The sequence below is a fragment of the Zingiber officinale genome, chromosome 8A (genome assembly GCF_018446385.1).
Source record: "Zingiber officinale cultivar Zhangliang chromosome 8A, Zo_v1.1, whole genome shotgun sequence".
NCBI lineage: Eukaryota > Viridiplantae > Streptophyta > Magnoliopsida > Zingiberales > Zingiberaceae > Zingiber > Zingiber officinale.
In genome coordinates, this window is record NC_056000.1 from 26,527,267 (window position 1) to 26,548,367 (window position 21,101).

General features: G+C 43.9%; 1 protein-coding gene across 2 annotated transcripts; it reads right to left on the bottom strand.

Moving 5' to 3' along the window:
* Positions 1-17,648: 17,648 nt before the first annotated feature.
* Positions 17,649-20,885, bottom strand: LOC122008125 (cytochrome P450 734A6-like). Of its 2 annotated transcripts, none has more exons than XM_042563728.1 (5): positions 19,335-20,885; positions 19,037-19,260; positions 18,712-18,965; positions 18,220-18,631; positions 17,649-18,143 (listed from the first exon to the last, which is right to left on the bottom strand). In XM_042563728.1, the coding sequence occupies exons 1-5, from the start codon at positions 19,615-19,617 to the stop codon at positions 17,706-17,708; spliced, it is 1,611 nt and encodes a 536-aa protein (XP_042419662.1). In that variant the 5' UTR covers positions 19,618-20,885; the 3' UTR covers positions 17,649-17,705. The 2 variants fall into 2 exon arrangements, with proteins under 2 accessions (XP_042419662.1, XP_042419663.1); XM_042563729.1 differs by having other exon boundaries at positions 18,712-18,950; positions 19,335-20,884.
* Positions 20,886-21,101: the final 216 nt, after the last annotated feature.

Genomic DNA, 21,101 nt, shown 5'->3' on the forward strand with positions numbered 1-21,101 from the left:
AAAAGATTTAATATCTTTCCTTATTTGTAGATTGAAAGGAGATTTTAATTTTTAGAGATAACTTTTCTTTTTGGAAATTATCCACATGTTTAAAAGAAAGATTTTAATTTATAAAATTTCTTTTTATTAACCAATCATGAAGGGATTAAAATTATTGGAGAAATTTTTTATAAATTTCTATAAACAAATTAGGAAGTTTTAATTTTTGTTTTAATTAAAACTCTCCTTGTTTTGGGGAGAATAGTGGCCGGCCATTATAATTTGAAAAGAGAAAATTATTTTAATTAAATAAATTTTCCTTTTCAATGGCAAAAGAATTAAGGAAGTTTTTATTAAATTTTCCTTATTTGCCAAGACCAAGGATTATAAAGAGGGGTAGAGGAGGCTTCAATGTGAACGACTCTATTCTATTTTTCCTCTCTTTTCTCCTTGGGTGTGGCCGGCCCTTTTCTTTCCTCTCCTCTCCTTTGTGTGGCCGAAACCTTCTCATGGCGGAGATAGCTTTGGTGGCCGGATCTAAGAAGGAGAAGAAGGAGAGAAAAGAAGCCTCTTTTCTAGCATCCCTTGGAGCATGGTGGTGGTGGCCGAACCTCTTCATCCTAGGAGAAGTTTTGATGGCCGAAACTTGTAAGGAAGAAGAAGGTGCTTGGTGGTTCTCATCTCGGAAGATCGTTGTCCACACAACGTCCGAGGTTAGAAGAGGAATACGGTAGAAGATCAAGAGGTCTTTCTAAAAGATATAACTAGTAATTTTTCTTTCCGCATCATACTAGTTATTTTTGGAAACAATACTAAATACAAGAGGCATACGATTCTAGTGTTTCGAATTTGTTTTCGATATAGTGTTTCTTTGTTTTTTTCCTTGTGATTTGATTGTTCTTTTCGGTTGACCTAAAGTTATTTTAGGAAATTAAATATTAGCTTTCTATAAAAGGTTTTGTCTAGTCGGTGGTGGTTGCTCCCATATCCAAGAAGGCCGTGTGCCTCGCCACGTCAGTACTGGGAACCAATTATGGAAATTAATATTTAATGGAATTAATAACTTAAGGTGATTTGGGTCGAACGTGTTAAGTTCCGCAGGAAACCCAAGTCAAAACCTAAAAGAACAAATAGATTAAGTTTTGGATCAAACGTGTTAAGTTCCGCAGACGATCCAAAATTTAATTTAAAAGAACACATGGTAGCTAGGAAAAGGTTCAGACCTTTGTACAAAATTTTTGTATAGTGGAACCTCTAGGTTTTCCGAGTAGCAACCAACAAGAGCTGCCAAGCTTATGGAACAGAGACAAAAGTCACAAGCTGAGCGGGCAGAGCAGCAAGCAACATCAGCATCAGGAGGCCGAGCGGAAGCACCTCAGGCCACCGTTGCATTCCATCGGGCCTTATTCCGCACTCCTGAAGCCGCAACAACTAATCGAGATCGGGGATCCTCTTCTGATGAAATGCCAAGACGAGACGACAAAAAAGGGAAAGCCCCCCGAGCGGACGCATCGCCCGAGCGGATCAACCGCCAATTTTCAGAGGCTATTCTACGAGACCCTCTGCCCAAGCACTATGTGCCTCCGATGATCGGTGAATACAATGGAACCACCGACCCGGATGATCATTTGGGTAAGTTTGATAACACAGCAACCCTGCATCAATACACAGATGGGGTGAAGTGTCGGGTTTTCCTCACCACCCTCTCTGGATCGGCTCAACGATGGTTTCAGAGACTGCCGGACGGATCTATCTCAAGTTTTAAAGACTTCCGAACGACTTTCCTCCACCACTTTGCAAGCAGTCGGCGCTATCAGAAGACTAGTGTCAGCCTGTTTGCCATCAAACAGGAAGATCGCGAATCGCTCCGAGCCTACCTCCAGCGGTTCAACAGAGTGGCCATGGATATTCCAACAGCCACCTCGGAGACCATGATGAATGCCTTCACACAAGGCCTCGTGGATGGGGATTTCTTCCGATCACTCATTCGGAAGCCGCCCCGAGACTACGACCACATGCTACACCGGGCCAACGAATACATCAACGTGGAGGAAGCCCAAGCGGCCCGGAAAAAAGAAACTCCAACCGAGCGGGCTCCTCCTGCCGAACGAAAGTCGCACGCTGCTCATCAGCCACCCAGAGGACCGAGGGTCGAAGCAATCCGCTCCCCCCATGCTAGGTCCCACATGCAAGAGGTAGCTGCCGCGCGGCCCAAGCCAAAGAAGAAATGGACCCCAATGTTCTGCTCCTTCCACCGGACGGACACGCACAACACAAGGGATTGTCGAAGTCTTCCCTTGATCGCTCATCCCGTTCCCCGGAGTGGCGGTCGTCGATCGCCATCATCCGACAGGCGACAGAGAACTCATGAAGTCGATTGGACGCAAGCTGACAGGCGACAACAACAGATTCCCGAGCGGCATCGCTCTCCGAGGCGGAAGAATCTCCGGATGTCTAGGGAACGGCCCCGACCGTCCGCTCGGGAAGAAGAAAATAGAAGTAATACTTCCCGAGGCGAGATCAACATCATAGCTGGTGGTCCGACCGGAGGAGATTCCAACCGAGCAAGGAAGGCGAGCGTCCGACAGCTCCAGATCCATGCGGTCGGTTGCAGCGAGGAACGGGCGAGCGGACCCGAAATTAGTTTCGGGCCCAGGGACTTGGAAGGGGTTGAAGTTCCCCACGACGACGCTCTTCTCATCAAAGCAGTAATAGCCAATTATACTATTCACCACATTTTTATTGACACAGGAAGCTCGATTAATATCATATTCAAAAAGGCATTCGATCAACTGCAAATTGATCGATCCGAGCTGCTGCCCATGACAACCCCCCTTTACGGGTTTACGGGCAATGAAGTTCAGCCGGTCGGACAGATCCGGCTGGCCATATCGCTGGGAGAGGAGCCGTTCAGAAGGGCGCGCACTGCAAACTTCGTCGTGGTGGACTCTCCGTCGGCATACAACATCATATTGGGGCAACCAGCTTGTTGGAACAACGGAGGCCGGCAAGAGGGGGGTGAATTGCTGAAAACAAAAACAAACTATACCCTCCTCGGATTTCAACTCAGAATTTAAATCAGCAATAAAATAACAACTAAATTAAGGAGACAGAAAAAGAAACAGAAACAGAATTTAACCTGGTTACAACCAAGGAGGTTGTTAATCCAGGGCGATGAAAATCTCTACTATCAGAATCTACTTTACTGTAGGTGGAGAAGCCTTTTTACACTTAGAACGCTCACTTAGTTGCTAGGAATTGAGTACAGATTGATTGCTTGAGTTGTTGTTGAATTCCTAGCTCTAGGGGCCTTTATATAGGCCTTGGAAATCTTATCCCGAGAGTCCAAGGCGCCTCTAACAGGGTTCAAGGCGCCTCCAACTCGATCTGCGGATAAAACTTTATCTGCAGCGCAAATGGTCAAACTGGCCTGCTCAAGGCGCCTTGAACAGGCTTGAAAGCGCCTTCAAGGGCGCCTTCAAGCTTGTTTAAGGCGCCTTCAAGCTACAGTAACTTCTGCTACAGTAATTTCCAGCTTCTTTTGACTCCTTTTCTTCTTCGCTTTGGCTTCCGAAGCTCCGTTCTTTTGGGTGATTGCGACCAACCGGAATAGGGCTCACCCGAACCCAATTCCCGGCCTTCTCCTCGAGCAGCCTTCCGCCCCGGCTTAACGTCCCTCGAACGCCGCTCACGCTCTTCACGCCCACCGGAGTACTCTTCCGCAGCTCTCTCGTCCTTCGGACGCACCGAGCCCGTCGGCTCCCTTCCCGTGCCGTCCTTCTCGCTAGCTACGTCTTCCGCTCGACTTCCTGTGCTCCTAAGCTCCTGCACACTCAGACATAGGGATCAAACACAGCAGGACCTAACCAACTTGGTTGATCACATCAAAACTACCACGGGGTCCAACAATCTCCCCCTTTTTGATGTGCATCAATCCAAGTTCAAGTTAGGGTTAAAAATAGACAAAAAAAACAGTAATTTTAAAGAAAAATTACTAAACTAACAAGTTAAGAATAATTTTTACAATTAGTAAAATTGCAACACTTTTTTAAAAAAAATAAATTTTAAGTTTTCTCTAACTCCTCCTAAATTTGTACTTTTCTCTCCCCCTTTGATCACAGCAAAAATGGGGTCTTAAGAATATTCAAGTAAGATTGAAGTTTTTTGAAAATTTTCTAAGTTAAAAATGAATTTTTGGAAAAAAAAATTGCTAAGTTAGAATAAATTTTCAAAAAAAATTTCTAAGTATAAAAAATCCTAAGTAAATATTCAAATGTTCCCAAAAAAAATTTCTAAGTCAAGTGAATGAACTTTTAGAATTTTCCAGAAGAAAATTTCTAACCCAAAAAATTAAGTTAGAATTTTTAAAAAAAAATTCTAAGGAATTTTTGTTTATTTTAACAAATATTTGATAAACTTTCAAAGCATTATTTAATTTTTGTTTAATGCTTTTTCAGAAAGTTAATTAAACATTTTCTTCCAATATTTTAGCTTCCAGGTCGTGGCGAGGCACTAGGCCTTCTTGGTTATTGGAGCAACAACCACTTCCTTAGACAAAGCTTCCATAAAGAATTTCAATGTTTAATTTTCTCATTGTAAGCTTTTAATTTTTGAAAAATTAATTAAGCACAGATTTTAGAACCCAATAGAGGTTCCTACCTACAGGGTTATTCAGATACTTAGGGGGTACATAATTTTTGGGTATTCTTCTAAGTTGACCCTGATGGTTTCTAATGTACCAGTTCAATTTTCCATAAACTTTAATTTTTGAATTTGGAAATCTATTTAAACATGTATTATTTCTTAACTTCTCAATTTCTAATTTTAGATTTTTATTTTCAGATTTTAAATTTTCATTTTATTTTTATAATTGATCTAATTCTTTAGACAAAGCTTTAATAAACTCAAAAGACTGTTTAGAGTTTAGGGAGTGTACCTTACTTACCTCATCTTGTGATGCTCCCCCTTCATCATTGCTTTCTCCTTCTGATGTTCCTCCCCCTTCATCTATGCTCATTTCTGAGCTGGACGTTTCTTCTAGCTGATGGTTGGCCATCAGTGCTAGTCCCGAGAATTCTTCGACTTCGGAGTCGGAGGACGACGAATCATCCCACGTGGCCTTTAGATTGTGTTTGGGTCGAGTGGGCTTCTTGCTCCTTTCCTTACTTTTGCTCTTCAGTTTTGGACAGTCATCTTTGATATGTCCTTCTTCGTTGCAATTGTAGCAACGAACCACCCTTATCTTTCGCTGGAGCTTTTTCGACTGCAATCTAAATTTGTTAGAATTTACAAATTTATTAAACCGTCTTACCAGTAATGCCGCTTCGGATTCATCGATCGAAGCTTCGGAATCGGGATCGTCCCTCCTTGCTTGTAGGGCGACGTCGAGGTTTGACTTCACTACTTCTTTAGGCTCTACAATCCGAGACTCGTGAAGTTCAAAGGTAGAAAACAAACTTTCTAAGGTACTTACCTCAAGGTCCTTAGAGATGTAGTAAGCATCTACTAAGGGCGCTCATTCCGGAGTCCTCGGGAAGGCGTTGAGCGCGTATCGGATGGAGTCTCAGTTCGTTACCGTTTCTCCGAGATTCGTCAGTTGCGTTATCAGCTCCTTGATCGGTGCTTGGAGTTGCGCTACCTTCTCGCCGGTGTTCATTCGAAGATTCGTTAGTTGTGTTCGAAGAATGTCGCGGTTCGCTAGCTTTGCTTCCGAGGTGCCTTCATGGAGCTCTAGGAATTTCTCCCAGAGGTCTTTTGCGGAGTCGTAGCTTCTGATCCGACTTACCTCTTGGGGTGGAAGAACGCTGAGCAAGTGAAACTCAGCTTTTCTGTTCGCCACAAAATCTGCCTGCTCCTTCTTCGTCCATTGGAACTCTTCTTTGTCTTTAGGAGCTGAAAAACCGTATTTCATTGTTAGTAAGATATCGAACTCGGTTTTGAAGAATACCTCCATTTTTCACTTCCATGTAGCGAAATCTCCGTCGAACTTCGGGGGATGGATGTTCGCGCCGGCCATTGTCTTGATCGTAGTGCTTCAGTTGGCGATTAGTCCTTCTGAGGAGATCAGACTCTGATACCACTTGTTGGAACAGCGGAGGCCGGCAAGAGGGGGGTGAATTGCTGAAAACAAAAACAAACTATACCCTCCTCGGATTTCAACTCAGAATTTAAATCAGCAATAAAATAACAACTAAATTAAGGAGACATAAAAAAAAACAGAAACAGAATTTAACCTGGTTACAACCAAGGAGGTTGTTAATCCAGGGCGATGAAAAGCTCTACTATCAGAATCTCCTTTACTGTAGGCGGAGAAGCATTTTTACACTTAGAACGCTCACTTAGTTGCTAGGAATTGAGTACAGATTGATTGCTTGAGTTGTTGTTGAATTCCTAGCTACAGGGGCCTTTATATAGGCCCTGGAAATCTTATCCCGAGAGTCCAAGGCGCCTCCAACAGGGTTCAAGGCGCCTCCAACTCGATCTGCGGATAAAACTTTATCTGCAGCGCAAACGGTCAAACTGGCATGCTCAAGGCGCCTTGAACAGGCTTGAAGGCGCCTTCAAGGGCGCCTTTAAGCTTGTTTAAGGCGCCTTAACACGCTATAATGCACCTTAATAACCTGCTGTAATTTCCAACTTCTTTTGACTCCTTTTCTTCTTGGCTTTCCGAAGCTCCGTTCTTTGGGTGATTGCGGTCAACTAGGGCTCACCAGAACCCAATTCCGACCTTCTCCTCGAGCATTCCCGGCTTAACGTCCCTCGAGCGCGCGCTCTTCACGCCCAGGTACTCTTCCAGCTCTCTCGTCCCCGGACGCCTTGCCCCGTCGGCTCCCTTCCTGTGCCGTCATTCTCGCTAGCTGCGTCTTCCACTCGACTTCCTGTGCTCCTAAGCTCCTGCACACTCAGACACAAGGATCAAACACAGCAGGACCTAACCAACTTGGTTGATCACATCAAAACTACCACGGGGTCCAACACAGCTCTCAGTGAATTCCGAGCGGCCGTTTCCACCTTCCACCAGAAGATCAAGTTCCCCGTCGAGGACAAAGTGGGAGAAGTACGAGGGGATCAACTGGCAGCTCGGCGATGTTACGTCGAGATGGTCCGAGCAGAAGTCAATGCCGCTCGGAAGACGCCCCGGATCGAGGTGAACGCTATCACTGAAAAGCCACCCTCTTTGATTTATGAAGAAAAAGAGGAAGTGCAAATTCACCCGACCCGATCGGAGGCCACGACATTCATCGCGTCTGCCCGGCCGGCCGACCGATGTCTAACTGATGGCAAAAGGCGCCCCAGCAGGAAGCTGGGCCCCGGCGCTCATGGTACAGGATCGTAGGGCCGAGCGGAGGGCACGCTCGGCCGAAGACATGAGGTAGCATACTGCTAACAGTCCCCACAAAGCACATTACCGAGAATCTCCCAAGTAGACCACTATAAGTGTCCGGCTGGACGTAAGGCAGAGGCTGGCCGGCCGGACGCCCGGCCGAGAGCAAGGGGAAAAAGACAAGGGACATCTTTTTCTGATAGCGGCATGTTCTACATTTAGGCCATACTCCAAATCTTACGACAGGAGGTTCCACTGTCCCATCGAAGACGTGCTTGGACTGTGGCAGTATGGGGTCAGGTAAGCTCACTGATAGGCCCTTACTGGGGTATGGGTTGAGGACACGTGTACACCCCGGTATGTGTGCACCCGCTTCTCCAGAGCCCTATATAAAGGCCCTCATCCTTCGCCAGAGGTATGCATTCTACGATTCTTGGAGCCACTTTCTTGTTGAGCTTTGCCTGACTTGAGCGTCGGAGGGTCGTCGCCAGGAACCCCTTCCCGGCCCGACTTCCTCGCAGGTTCGCCGGAGGACCGTACGACCGGTCGGAGACCCACGTCAGCGACTCGGAGAGCGCCACATGCCCAGCGTCCGTTGATTCAGCTTTCGGACAGGATCAACGATCATCCAAACTTCAAAGTGAGTCTGAAGATACGCCTCCATCCGGCCCTTCCAGTAACCGAAGTCGTCTCCGGTGAAGAGCGATGGGTGAGCAGTGCTATAACCTTCTTGGAGAGCTATAATAATGAAATCTAAACACGGAGAAATAGAAGACTTGTCTCAGGACTTGATCCTGGATTAGCAGTGCGGTTTAAAAGACAAGATATTACGTGATCTCGAGTAGTGTTGCACCAACTTTGAGACAAATCCGATTACGAAAAATATGATCGGAAGGCGGCAAAAATATCGACTCCGATCGACTCCGATCGACTCCGAAAAACTGAAATCACCACGAAAGAATGCTTGATTAGTGGTTGCACCAAATCGAAGCGACCCCGCTCTGATACCAATTGTTGGATCGAGAAATGCTAGAGGGGGGTGAATAGCGCTCGTGACTTTCACTTTTCGTATTTGGAAAAACAACGAGTTAAGCAGCGGAAATTAAAAGCACAACACAAAAAGAAGACCTAAGTATTTTTACTTGGTTCGGAGCCTTGGGCGACTCCTACTCCAAGGCCCACGATCGTTGAACGCTTTCGGTGGGCAATCACTATCAATCTATAAATCTTTTACAACTTTAGAGTACAAGAGCTTTAATAAAGAATTTATACCGACAATACAAAAAGATGAAGAAGCTAGTCATCAATCGTCGGAGTGTCGAAGTGATTCGGAGCAGTGCACAACTTTAAAGGATCACTTGAATTTTGTCTGTCGTTGTCTTTGAAGCTGTAGCCCGAGGCTCCTTTTATAGTCTTTATAGATCTGATCCAGATCCTTGAAACTCGAGATCAAGTTTGACCTGAAGCGTATCGGTCGACCGATCCCCACGTTCGGTCGATCGATCAGATAATCTCCTCATCCGATCCGCTCACTCCGCTTCGATCTGGTCAACTTCTATCCTTGGTTCGGTCGACCGATCCCGTCATTCGGTCGACCGATCCCGTCATTCGGTCGACCGATCAGCTCCTCAGACCCGATCAATCCGGCATGTTCCAGTCGTTGCTTATCCTTGGTTCGGTTGACCGATCCCAAAGTTCGGTCGACTAATCCCCTGGTAGAACCCGGTCTGGAATCTGGAAATCTGATCTTGCTGCTTGGGGGTTCGGTCGACCGATCCAGACGTTCGGTCGACCGATCCCGGTCGATTCTAACCCTGTATAAAAATATTAATCTCCTGCAAAACAGAGTTAGAACATAACATATAATATATAAGTAAATAAATTGACAACCTTCGGACTGTCCGGTTCTGACTTCGGATTTCCTACTGGAAATCCTAGGTCGAACCGACGCCTGTTGTTCCCTCCGCGGGGAACGTGTCCACACATACTCCACTCAGGAGAGCAAACCTGATGCCAGTCCGGTCCTCCAGACCGACTGGACTTTCTGCCTAGGGTTACCACCCCCTAGGATTTTCCGCCACCTAGGGTTACCTCCCCTATGACCTAAGGTTACCGCCCCTTAGGATTTTCCTCCACTTAGGGTTACCACCCCCTAAGGTTTTCCACCTTCCTAACCGCAGTTAGGACTTTCCTGAAAAATCTCATTCACACATGTTAGATAATAAAACAACTTAACTTTGAATTCCTTTGCCATTATCAAAACTTGGGTTCGATCGTCGGATGCTTCCCGCACCAACATTTTGAACTCATTTGATTTTGAATCATATGAGGCATGCGAATCTTGTCTTCAAGGCAAGATGACAAAAAATTCCATTTAGTGGACATAGGGAAAGAACTAATAACTTGTTAGGACTCATACATACAGATGTATGTGGCCCTTTCAGAATAGCAGTTAGAAGAGGCTATCATTACTTCATTACTTTTACTGATGATTTCAGTAGGTATGGCTATGTGTATCTAATGAGACACAAGTCTGAATCCTTTGAAAAATTCAAAGAATTCAAGAATGAAGTACAAAATCAACTTGACAAGAGTATTATGATGCTCCGATCAGATCGAGATGGGGAATACCTTAGCCAAGAATTTCATAATCATCTCGTTGAGTGTGGGATCATATCTCAACTCACTCTACCATGAATACCATAATGGAATGGTGTATCAGAAAGAATAAATCATACTTTATTAGATATGATATGATCAATGATGAGTCAAACAGAACTTCCTACTTCCTTCTGGGGGCATGCTCTAGAGACAGTCACTTTCACACTTAACCGCGTTTCATAAGACCGTCATAAAGACACCATATATGATATGGACTGGGAAGAGTCCCAAAATATCATTCATGAAGATTTGGGGTTATAAGACTTACGTTCGATGACAAGTCTCAGATAAACTAGGACCCAAATCAGGCAAATGTTATTTTGTAAGATATCGCAAGGAAACAAAGGGCTACTACTTTTATAATCCCACATAAGTTAAAGTGTTTGTTGCCAGAACTGATGTCTTTCTAGAAAGGAAATTTGTTTTTAGAAGAACTAGTGGGAGTAAAGTCGATCTTGAAGAAATTCAAGATACACAAACTAGCACCAACGCCTTGATAGAAACTGAACAGGTACCACAAGATGTTATGGATCATGATTTTGTTACACCGCAAGAAGTTATGGAACAACAACCTGTTCAAGTAGCTCAAGCTCTACGCATATCTGATAGGACCCGTCGTCAACCTGAGAGATATTATTTTCTCTTGTTTAACAACGATGATGTAGTGCTAGTTGGTCTCAATGAGTCTACATCTTATTAGGAAGTTGTACAGGGCCCAGATTATGAGAAATGGCTAGAGGCCATGAGATCCGAAATGGAATCCATATACACTAACCAAGTATGGACTTTAGTTGATTCACCTGAAGGGATCAAACCTATTGGGTGGAAGTGGGTCTTCAAAGTGAAGACTGACATGGATGGACATATGCATACTTATAAAGGTAGATTGATAGCTAAAGGATTCAAGCAAATTCATGGTATAGACTATGATGAAACCTTTTCACCAGTTGTGGTGCTTAAGTCCATTCAGATTATGCTTGCTATTGCAGCTTACTATGATTATGAGATCTAACATATGAATGTCAAAACTGCATTCTTAACGAAAATATCCTCGAGGATGTATACGTGACACAACCTGAGGGTTTTGTAGATCCAAAGAATGTTGGAAAGGTTTGTAAGTTGCAAAGATCTATTTATGGATTAAAGCAAGCTTCTAGAAGCTAGAATCTTCGATTCGATGATGCAATTAAAATGTTTGGTTTCATTAAGAATGAAGATAAATCTTATGTCTATAAGAAGATTAGTGAGAGCACAGTCATCTTTCTCATATTGTACGTAGATGACATACTTTTCATTAGAAATGATATCCCTATTCTTTAGTCAGTGAAGACTTGGCTTGGGAATTGTTTCTCAATGAAGGACTTAGGTGAAGTAGCTTACATTTTAGGCATCAAGATCTTTAGAGATAGATCTAAGAGATTGTTTGATCTAAGTCAGAGAACATACATTGACAAGGTGCTTAATCGTTTCTCCATGCATAATTCCAAAAAGGGATTCCTGCCAATGTCACATGGTGTGAGTCTTTCGAATACTAAATGCACCTCTTCTAAGGAAGAAAGGGACCGCATGGATCAGATTCCTTATGCATCTGCTATAGGGTCCATCGTGTACGTCATGTTTTGTACTCGCCTAGATGTCTCATATGCATTAAGCATGACGAGCATATACCAGTCAGATCCAGATGAAGGTCACTGGACAGCAATCAAGAATATTCTTAAATACTTGAGAAGGACTCAAGATTATTTCTTGATTTTTGAAGGCGATGAAGAGCTTGCTGTAAAGAGTTACACTGATGCTAGCTTCCAAACTGACAAGGATGATTCTAGATCACAGTTAGGGTATGTATTTTGTTTAAATGGTGGTGTCGGGTATTAGATACTACAGCGGTTCTATCTCATTCAAGAGATTGTCGATAGATGAGATGTGAGGATATGCAAAGTACTGATCGATACTAACATTACGGATCCCTTGACCAAAGCTTTGGCATAGAGGAAGCATGATGGTCATACTAGGTCACTGGGTATTAGATATTTCAATGATTGGCACTAGTGCTAGTGGGAGATTGTTAGTATTAGCCCTAGTACCAATTATGAGATGATTGTAAAGGGCTCCTTTTGTATCATATTTCATTATTAATAAAGGTAAAGTTGGTTATTATATTTACTTCAATTCAGTGTCAAATGAATAAGTATAATAATGTCCTAGAGTAGAAGGTTCTAATATACAACATATCAATTGGATAAATTGATAGTGAGATATTGTAGATATACATAGAACACTACTCTTAACTATTCCTACTCAAACATTAATATGTAAGGACAATATTAATACATTGAGACTAGCATATAGGTCAACGGATGATTTAATCTCATAAGTCATGGATATGAGATATCAGGTTGACACATGCGCATATATTAGAGAATATATACTGAATGACCCGCCATGAGAATGTTTTATGGATCGTTATATGAGTGTCATAAACATTCTCATGTGACTATTAGTATGAATAGTCCTTAGACTTAAAGTCACTACGATTCCCTACATAAGGAGTTATATATTTTAGTATCGATAAACGTCACCCGTAACAGGGTCGACCATAAAGTCGATCACTGGGTATGCAATAAGTTATGCGGAGGGATGTGAGTGATGTAGATGAGATCTATCCTTTCATATGACGGAAGTGATATCTGTGGGCCCCTTAATTAGTATGACACAATAATGCATGGTCATGCTAAAATGAGTCAATATGTGATATTGAATTTATTTGATTGAGTGTGTCTACTTTTAGATCAAGAAACACAAAGATTAATCAGAGGATGACACGATCTATGCCTTATTGATCAATCTAGATATCAAGGATAGAGAAACTGAGTCATACAAGATAATAGCCATGGAAAGGTTAAGTCGGATCTCAAAATTTTCATCACTTGGGTAGCAATGATGCCTTGGTAGATGTCACTCATTGCTTATGTATCTAAATGTTGATTTGGATACATTACCAATGTTACGAGAACCTATTGGGTCACACACAAAGAATAAGTAAATGGAGATAGATTCATATGATGGATCATTGAATTAAATCTAATTCAAATTAGACTCATTGAGTTAAACTCAATTGGATCCAACTATTGGATTGAGTCCAATTTGAATTAAACTCATTGAGTCAATTGGATTGATGATTAATGAGTTGGACTCATTAAGTGATTTCATGAATTTGGATTCATGAAGAAAGAGGAGTGTACAACTTGAATTACTCATGCATTGGATGAAGAGTGAACAATTTGAATTGCTCATGCATTGGATGCATTTGATTCATTGGATGAAGACAAATATTAATGTCAATTAAGGCAATTGACATTAAGGCATGGGGCAATTTCATGAATCTACAAAAAGGGATTTTTGGATTCATTTTTATGATAAGTTTTTGGTGTTCTTACTCTTCTTCCTCCTCCTCTCTTCCACTTGGCCTAAACTCCCAAGAAGGGTTGCTAGCACAACCTTTGGTTGTTTCATTCTCCACTTTGTGAGTTTGTGAGACAAACGAGACTTGTTTGTGTGGATACCATAGAGGCGCGGCCACTTGATCACGCTAAGATCCGCATCTAAAGAAACGTTACTATCAGGATTGCGAAGGACAAGCAACAAAGATATAACTCCATCTCATGTAAATCTTAGTATATGGTTTCCTTTCGTATGGATCTTCTGGTGGAACTAGATAGTTTCCGCTGCATTTTCGCGTGTTTAGCACGCTAATTACCTTACACCATACTCTCCAACCAACAAAGGTCAAAAATGCTTAGGTAACTTTTCATCTAGTACCTCTTGAGAGAAAGACACACTAGGTTGTTCAGGGGATTCCCGGGTGGCAGGAGTTTTGTCTCGCCTAGGGTTCCTCTTGGGTGAATTCATTGCTGAGGAGCCTTGCAATCGCTCAATTTTGGTACAACACTCAGTAGGCGTTAAGAAAAATGCTCAGGGAATTCAAACAATTGTTTTTGCTTAGATCTTCTCTCTGGCCCATGATACTCCTCTACTGAGGCTATAGGTGTTCGGTGTGGGTAAGAATCTGTGGCTTATTCCCGAGACAGTACTTGTGCCTTAACATTTATAAAAAAACTCCTATTCCTCCGGTGTCATGGCAATATTGATTTTTTTTCGACTATGTCCATCCTTACGTTCCGAAACAGGTGAATGTTTTCACAGACGACGTCAAATTTGATCCTGTCTAGAAGCTGAGAAGATGAGCGACCGGTGAGGTTACAGGAGCATTAACAGAGGAAAGACTTCGAGCTGGGAGCTGCGGACCTTGAGTTGGAAGCTACGGGCCTATGCACACTATAGACAGAGCCAATGAGAGCGTTAGAGCGAGAACCAGGGAGAGGGTCCCTAGCGCAGACATTCTGATACCCAAGTCAGAATAGTAGCCGACCCAAAATGGAGAAGAATGTGAACAATAGAACGGTAAATGTGGATGCGTAAGCATGCGTACACGTGAGTATGCGTATGTAAGTGTACATGGCCAATGTTGAGGACCTCTCTTTTATACTGACTCTCATAACCTCTGTAATAATGAAGCATCGGAGAATGTCTAATGTCAATATATGTCGGGTGATTGAGTATATACAATAGTCTTCCTCTAGGCAGAGGAAGGTTCCATTGGGTGTATATGCTAGAATAAGGGAATATTCTCTAGTGAGTAGCTATTATTCTCTGGCAAGTTGTTATGATTCCTTGACAATGTTGTCTCCTAGAGGAGATCCGACCGGCTCTAGGATCGGGCGGATGTAACTAGCAGTCGTGCCCAGAAGAGAAGAGTAACTGAGTCTGGAGGTCTGATCGAATATGGGGTCGTGCGGATGTAGGCTGGGAGCCGCACCCAGGAGAGATGAGGAACTGAGTCTGGTGGTCCAACCGGCTATGGGTCCGATCTACTGTATGCTGAGAGACTTGCACAGGAGAAGTGGGAGTTGAGCCCTATATGTCCGGCCGACTCTAGGATCATCCAGATTTATGCTGGAAGCCCTGTTCACGAGGAGTGAGGAGCTAAATCCCATAAATTTGGCTAGCTCTATGGTCGCCCAAGTTTATGCAAGAACCTGGTTCATAAGAGTGAGAAGCTGAGTCTCATAGGTTTGGCTGGCTATATGGCCGCTCGGATTTATGTGGGAATAACTGTTTATGAGGAGTGAGTAACTGAGTTCTGTAGGTCCGGTCGATTTTATCGTCATCCCAGTTTATACAAAAAGAATTGTTCATGAAGAGTGAGGAGTTGAGTCCCGTACGTTTAGCCGACTCTATGATAAATCAAATTTATACTAGAAGTTCTTCTAAGAGATTGTTCATTTAAATACATACATCCTAATTTAACTGTCGCCTTATTTTAATTTTAACCATCGTATTATCTTGAATATCGACATCACGTTAAACTTGTGGTCATTTATAATACGTCGTATCAAGATAGAAGGATTACGATTGTTCTGCGGGATTCTGGATTTGATTGAGGTCAACGAAGAGAAACGGAAGGAGATAACGAACGTTATGCCTGCTATGGCAATGCCGCAGTGCAACTATATTTTTATCTAAAAAAAAGGATGGATTGGTTTTCTATTGGACGGATCTTTGAGCCGACGAGCGATTCGTGTCGGGAAATAGAAACTATTTGAGGACGAAGAATAAGATTTTATGTATTTTTTAAAAAAAAAATGAATTTAATTTTAATTGATATGCCACTTTTTGTTTTATTTATTGTATCGCAATTATAAAAAAATGATCAATCTCTTAAATAACACTTTCATTTATGGATGCTTCGTTGGTTCATAGACACTAGACTTCACTTATATTTTTCAAAGTCATTCTCGATTTGCTTAGACAAGCACCGACAACTTAGGCATATGGATTGTCTCATCATGTTGGGGCTCTCTAGCTTGAGGTCGTTCCCGGTGGTGCGTCTAAGAGTTTTTTTTTTTTTTTAACTAATTCTCGTGCATTGAATTTGAATCACATGGGCATCGTATGGAGTTGGATTTGTTCATTCTTAGATTGCTTCGATAGGCGTTTGGATCTATCTCACCATGCTAGTGCTCTCTTATTCGAGGTCGGTTTACGGTGGTCCATCTGAAAAGTTCTTCCAACAAGTTCGCGAGCATTGAATTCGAATCACATGGGGTCATATGGAGTTGGACTACTCATGGTTAGCCTACCATGACGGGCATTTGAATTTGTCTCATCTTGATTGAGCTCTCTTCCCTTATTTCAAGTCGGTTGATGGTGGTCCGTCCAAGAGCGTTTCCAAGTAGTTTGTTAACATTGAATTCAATTGTCACATGGGGTGGTCATATGGAGTTAGCCTACACAAGGTAGTTTACAGTGATGTCGACTCCATGTTCGACATGCTTTCCTACTTTGGGCATAGGGATCCTTTACCCTTTGTTCCAAGAGAATCGTAAGCTCTTTTGTCCTCTCCATTATACAAGGACACTAAGTATAAACAATCGTACGCTTAGGTAAGTTTTGTTGCTCGTAGAGTTTTACCAATAAAAGAAAGTTAAAAATGGAGTTCGTTACATGCTTGTCCGCTCGCTAGAACGGTCACCAAATGGCCGTCTTATTTACGATTCAAACTCATAAAATTATGTGAAGGTGGCACGAATTGATAGATAGGTACATTATGGGTGTTAGGGTGAGGGAAAGGATGTAAAAGTGGCACAAGTTGATGGATGAGTATTACTCACTTTCAAGATATGGACTTTCACTTAGCTCGAAGAGGAGTGGATTGTCTTGCTATCGCTAAGAAAATGGAATGAACATATAATGGTGTTTGTTGAGGTGGTCCAAACCCATCATATCTTTTTGAGCCATCGGAGGCCATGAGCAAAAAGACATTCAAAGTGGACTGTTATGGGAAAGTCTAAAGTGCACTGTGCATCCAAGTTGAGTTCAGAGGTTGGGTAGCTTGGAGACAAGAGTACCATTGTTTGAGAGTGAGATCATCCCACTAGCTACTAATGTGAATGTCAACTCTACCATGAATGGAGCTTGTTATGACATTCGACCATGGCAGATTGAGACCGCTAAAGGAACTCTCAACTCTTTTACGAGTGAGTTACTCTCGAGTCCCTCGCTAGCTTTAACTTCGTTCGACACTAGTCAGTTGTTGTTCAATCGACCAATACTGACTTCAATAGCTCTAGTCGAGGATTTAATTAATTTCTCAATTTTACAAAAAAAAAATTTTAAAAAAAAACAAAAACAAAAAGAATTAATTGTGAGCTGGAGCGGTGGACCGGATGGAAAGTAGCGGCGAATGGCTGGATGTGAACCAGGTAGGAGGAGGCAGTGGTCGGGTGAGTAGTGATGCTAGTGCTGGTGGAGACAGGACGTGGACCGTTCATCCCAATTAGTTAGGCTGAGAAGAGGACACAGCCGACATGTTCCGGTTGGGGTCGACCTCACCAGGCACTATATGCGGCCTGTCACTGTGCCGACTCTCTGTCGCCTCTCCGACGTACCGAATTAGCGACACCGCATCCATCCTCCCACTGTGACAGCGAAAGAAACAAGGAAACCAACATCCTCATTCCTTCTTCCTCCTCATCATCATCATCGTCTTCATCTTCGCCATTCAATCGCCTGCTCTTTTAATTTTGTTAATTTTCCCTCTGTAATTTACGCAAATTACGGCGGTAAAGAAAAAACAGAGTCCCCAGAGAAATGCATGCATGCATGCTACATCTTCCTTCGATTACAGATGAGATCCTAAGGATCGGAAGAGGACCGGCGCGCCGTGCTGCGGGTGGAGCAGCACCAGCGCGGTGGGCGCGTGGATGTAGGAGGGCGCGAGGCGGAAGGCGAAGCGGCGGAGGATGATGGCCAGGGTCAGCTTGGCCTCCAGCAGCGCCAGGTTCTGGCCGATGCACATCCGCGCGCCGAGGCCGAAGGGGATGAAGGCCGTGGGGTGGCGCGCCGCCCGGCTCGCCCCGTCCGCGAACCGCGCCGGGTTGAATTCCGCCGCGTCTTCCCCCCACAGCGCCGCGTCGTGGTGCACCGCCACGATGGGGATCAGCAGCTCCGTGCCGCGCGGGATCCGACGCCCTCCCAGCTTGACCTCCTCCTTCGCTCGCCGTATCGTCGCCACCGCCGGCGGGTACAGCCTCAGCGTCTCGTTCAGGATCATCCCCAGCTGCGGCGATGAGCAGCGATTAAATTTTACCCTTGAAATTCGTATGGATCAATACAATCGAAGAATTTGATTTTACCGTCTTAAGCTTGGCGAGCTGATCACGGGAGGGGATGTCCAGTGGGCCGCACACGCAGAGAACCTCTGCTCGCGCGCGTTCCTGCCACTCTTGGTGCATGGATAGGAGCACCGTGGCCCACGTCAGAAGGCTAGAGGTGGTCTGCTTCCCGGCGAAGAAGAACGTCTTGCACTCCTCCACGATGTCCCGGACCGTAATCGGCGCAGCTGCAGAGCACGTCACCGCCGATGACGGCGTCGTCGGGGCGCGGAGTCGAGCACCTGGTCCGCTGGCCGCATTGATCATCAGGCCCAGCAGATCCTTCGCTTCGCCGGATGGCTGCTCCTTCCGCCGACCGATGAGCCGGATCAGACTTCTCTTGATCTCCTTCTCTAGCTTCCACGAGTCTGTGTTCTTCTTCGTCGGCAAAAATCTGGTTTTTAATAGTCGAAGTTAAAGCAAGAACAGAGTATAATTGGAATCGATTGACGAGACACGTATAAACAGATATACCTGTAGCCGGGGATGAAGACCTTGCGGAAGGCATCGGCGGCGAACTCCATTTGCTGGGACTGCAACCGGAAGATGGCCTTGCCGTCGTCGTAGCTCCTTCCGAACGCGGTGCGCGTGATGGCGTCCTCTGTAACGGTCTGGAACCATTCGGATACGTCAATCTCCACCTCCACGCCGGGAACCGCCGGCAGCTTCTCCGCCATATCCATTACAGTCCGGCCGATGAAAGGTATCAACAGCTGATCCACGCGTTGCTAATCAATCGGTCAGCCGACGCTAACTATAGGCATAAAAAACAGAGGCAGTCGAACGGTTAACAAATTACTTTGAGATTCTCCGAGTGAAAGGTCGGCGTGAGGATCTTCCGGTGGTGAGCCCATTTCTCGCCGCGCAGGCTCACCAGGCCCTCGCCCTCGAGCTGCCGAACCAGCGGGTGCGACTCGTAGCGCTCGAAGACGTCGGACCGAGAGAGGAATATCTCCCTGATGAGGTCGGGATCGGCGACGGTGAGGCGCGCCGTGGGGCCGAACCATATCAGAAACGTGGAACCTGAAAGAAAAAAAAAACAGAGATTAAAGCAAAATCTCGTCGAAGAAACACACAGAGAAGGTCAATTGAAGCACCATAGATGTTCTTCCAATGGTGATAGAAAGGGAGAACTCGGGGGAGGATATTGTGAGAGGTCTGAGGCATCATCGGCTTAGAGGAGGCCTCCAGCGTCATGGAAACCATCTCCCTGAGGCAGCCGAGGAAGAAGCGGTACGGGGGGCCTCCTATGCCTTGCTCCGCGAATTGCTTCTCCAGCCTCTTCGGCCTCCACCACAACAACTCAAACATCTTCACCGCCATGCAAGCCACTGGAACCAGCGACAAACAGTACCACCATGACCACCACCCCAACAGCATGCCTCTTGATCCTTTGTTAATTTCTTCACAATCAACTCACAGAAAGAGAGAATTGTTGCGACAGCAGAGAGAGAGATGGATGTGAGAAAGGATAAGGGTGGCGGCTTATATAGGCAGAACAGGGGTTATAAAGGTCAACGAGGGGAGTTTTTTTTTCATCTGAAGTGGAAACGAATCGGACAAAATGGCTGCGCAGATCTTTTTGGAAGAGTAGAAGAAAGAAAGGGCAATGAGTCGTATCACACAACAAAAAGACAAGAATAGACAAGGCAAGCAAATATATAGGAAAAGGGCTAATCAGTGAGCAGAGGAGCTTCAAATAGAGGATAAAATGGAAACATTTCATTGCAAACAATTTGATTTAGGATTCAGAAAGATATCACAAGATAAACAAGTAAATTGATTCAGCTTTGCAAGTTTAACATGCAAAATGAGGAACAATAAGACAATTTCTTTGAATAGACAAGGATTTAAATCAAGACACTGAGATTGTAAGGTTCAAATTTGAACATCATATGAGCATGGAAAGCCGAAGGTTGCATGGTTATAGATCTCTAGATGAAGTTACAAAAGGAGAAAGGTCAAACAAACAACACCTGGAGCCATATGTACAAGTAACTTTGAGAGGTTATTCTTGCAAAGAGATAAAAGGTTGATGAAAATGTGTCGATACATCTATGTCTTCATGGAAGAGACATCTTACCATGCTCAGGCAGCCCTGTGTCCAAATGGAAGCAGAGCATGGTAACAAGATGCCTAAGCACTCGATAAACTAAGGAGAATAACAAGATGTTTCTTTTCTTGATTACTTCTCTAAAACAAAAACTTTTGCAGAGAAGATAAAAGACAACAGACCTGTCCGTTTGCCTTGTCACTAAAACCATGCATCATTGATAGTAGAGATACTTTTACGAATCCTAAAGTTGGATACATGCAAACATTCAATCACCTCAGTATTTGGCAGTGCATGCGAATCTAACTCAAGGAGAAAAAAATTAAAAACAATTGATGCTTACAGGTGCTACGTAAGGTTAGTTTATATATTAAAGGAGTTATATAACTACCTCTGCCCTTCTGCTTCCTGCAAAATAGCTGCACCACTTAATAACCTAAAAAGAAGAGCAAGATTTGATGTTGAATTAATTTACTACCGGCCCATAGATTGACATATGTATATTATAAAGAAGTTGTCAATCACTCCCATGGCTCTTTCCCATTAAAAAACAAGAGAAGATATTGTTCTTAATGCAACGCATTGGATCCTCCAGAGGAGTGAAAGGCTAGAGGAGGCAAGTAGTCGAGGAGAAGAAATAAGAAAAACAGGAAGAGGATAGACGTGACAATTATTGGTGAAAAGATGGAGGTGATGGGTAGGGGCACATCTTGTGCGATGCTTATTTTGGTTGTACTTGTTGGAACACATATACTGCACAAGTTTGTCAGGATGTCCATGTCTTGTAATCTGCAACAATGAAAGATGTGTG

Excerpts from the sequence above, each read along its gene's own strand:
- LOC122008125 (XM_042563728.1), bottom strand. The coding sequence starts at position 19,617 with ATGCTGTTGGGGTGGTGGTCATGGTGGTACTGTTTGTCGCTGGTTCCA. Across the intron at positions 18,632-18,711 it reads GTCTTCATCCCCGGCTACAG|ATTTTTGCCGACGAAGAAGA; the intron begins GTATATCTGTTT and ends ATTAAAAACCAG. Across the intron at positions 18,144-18,219 it reads AGCTCGCCAAGCTTAAGACG|CTGGGGATGATCCTGAACGA; the intron begins GTAAAATCAAAT and ends TCATCGCCGCAG.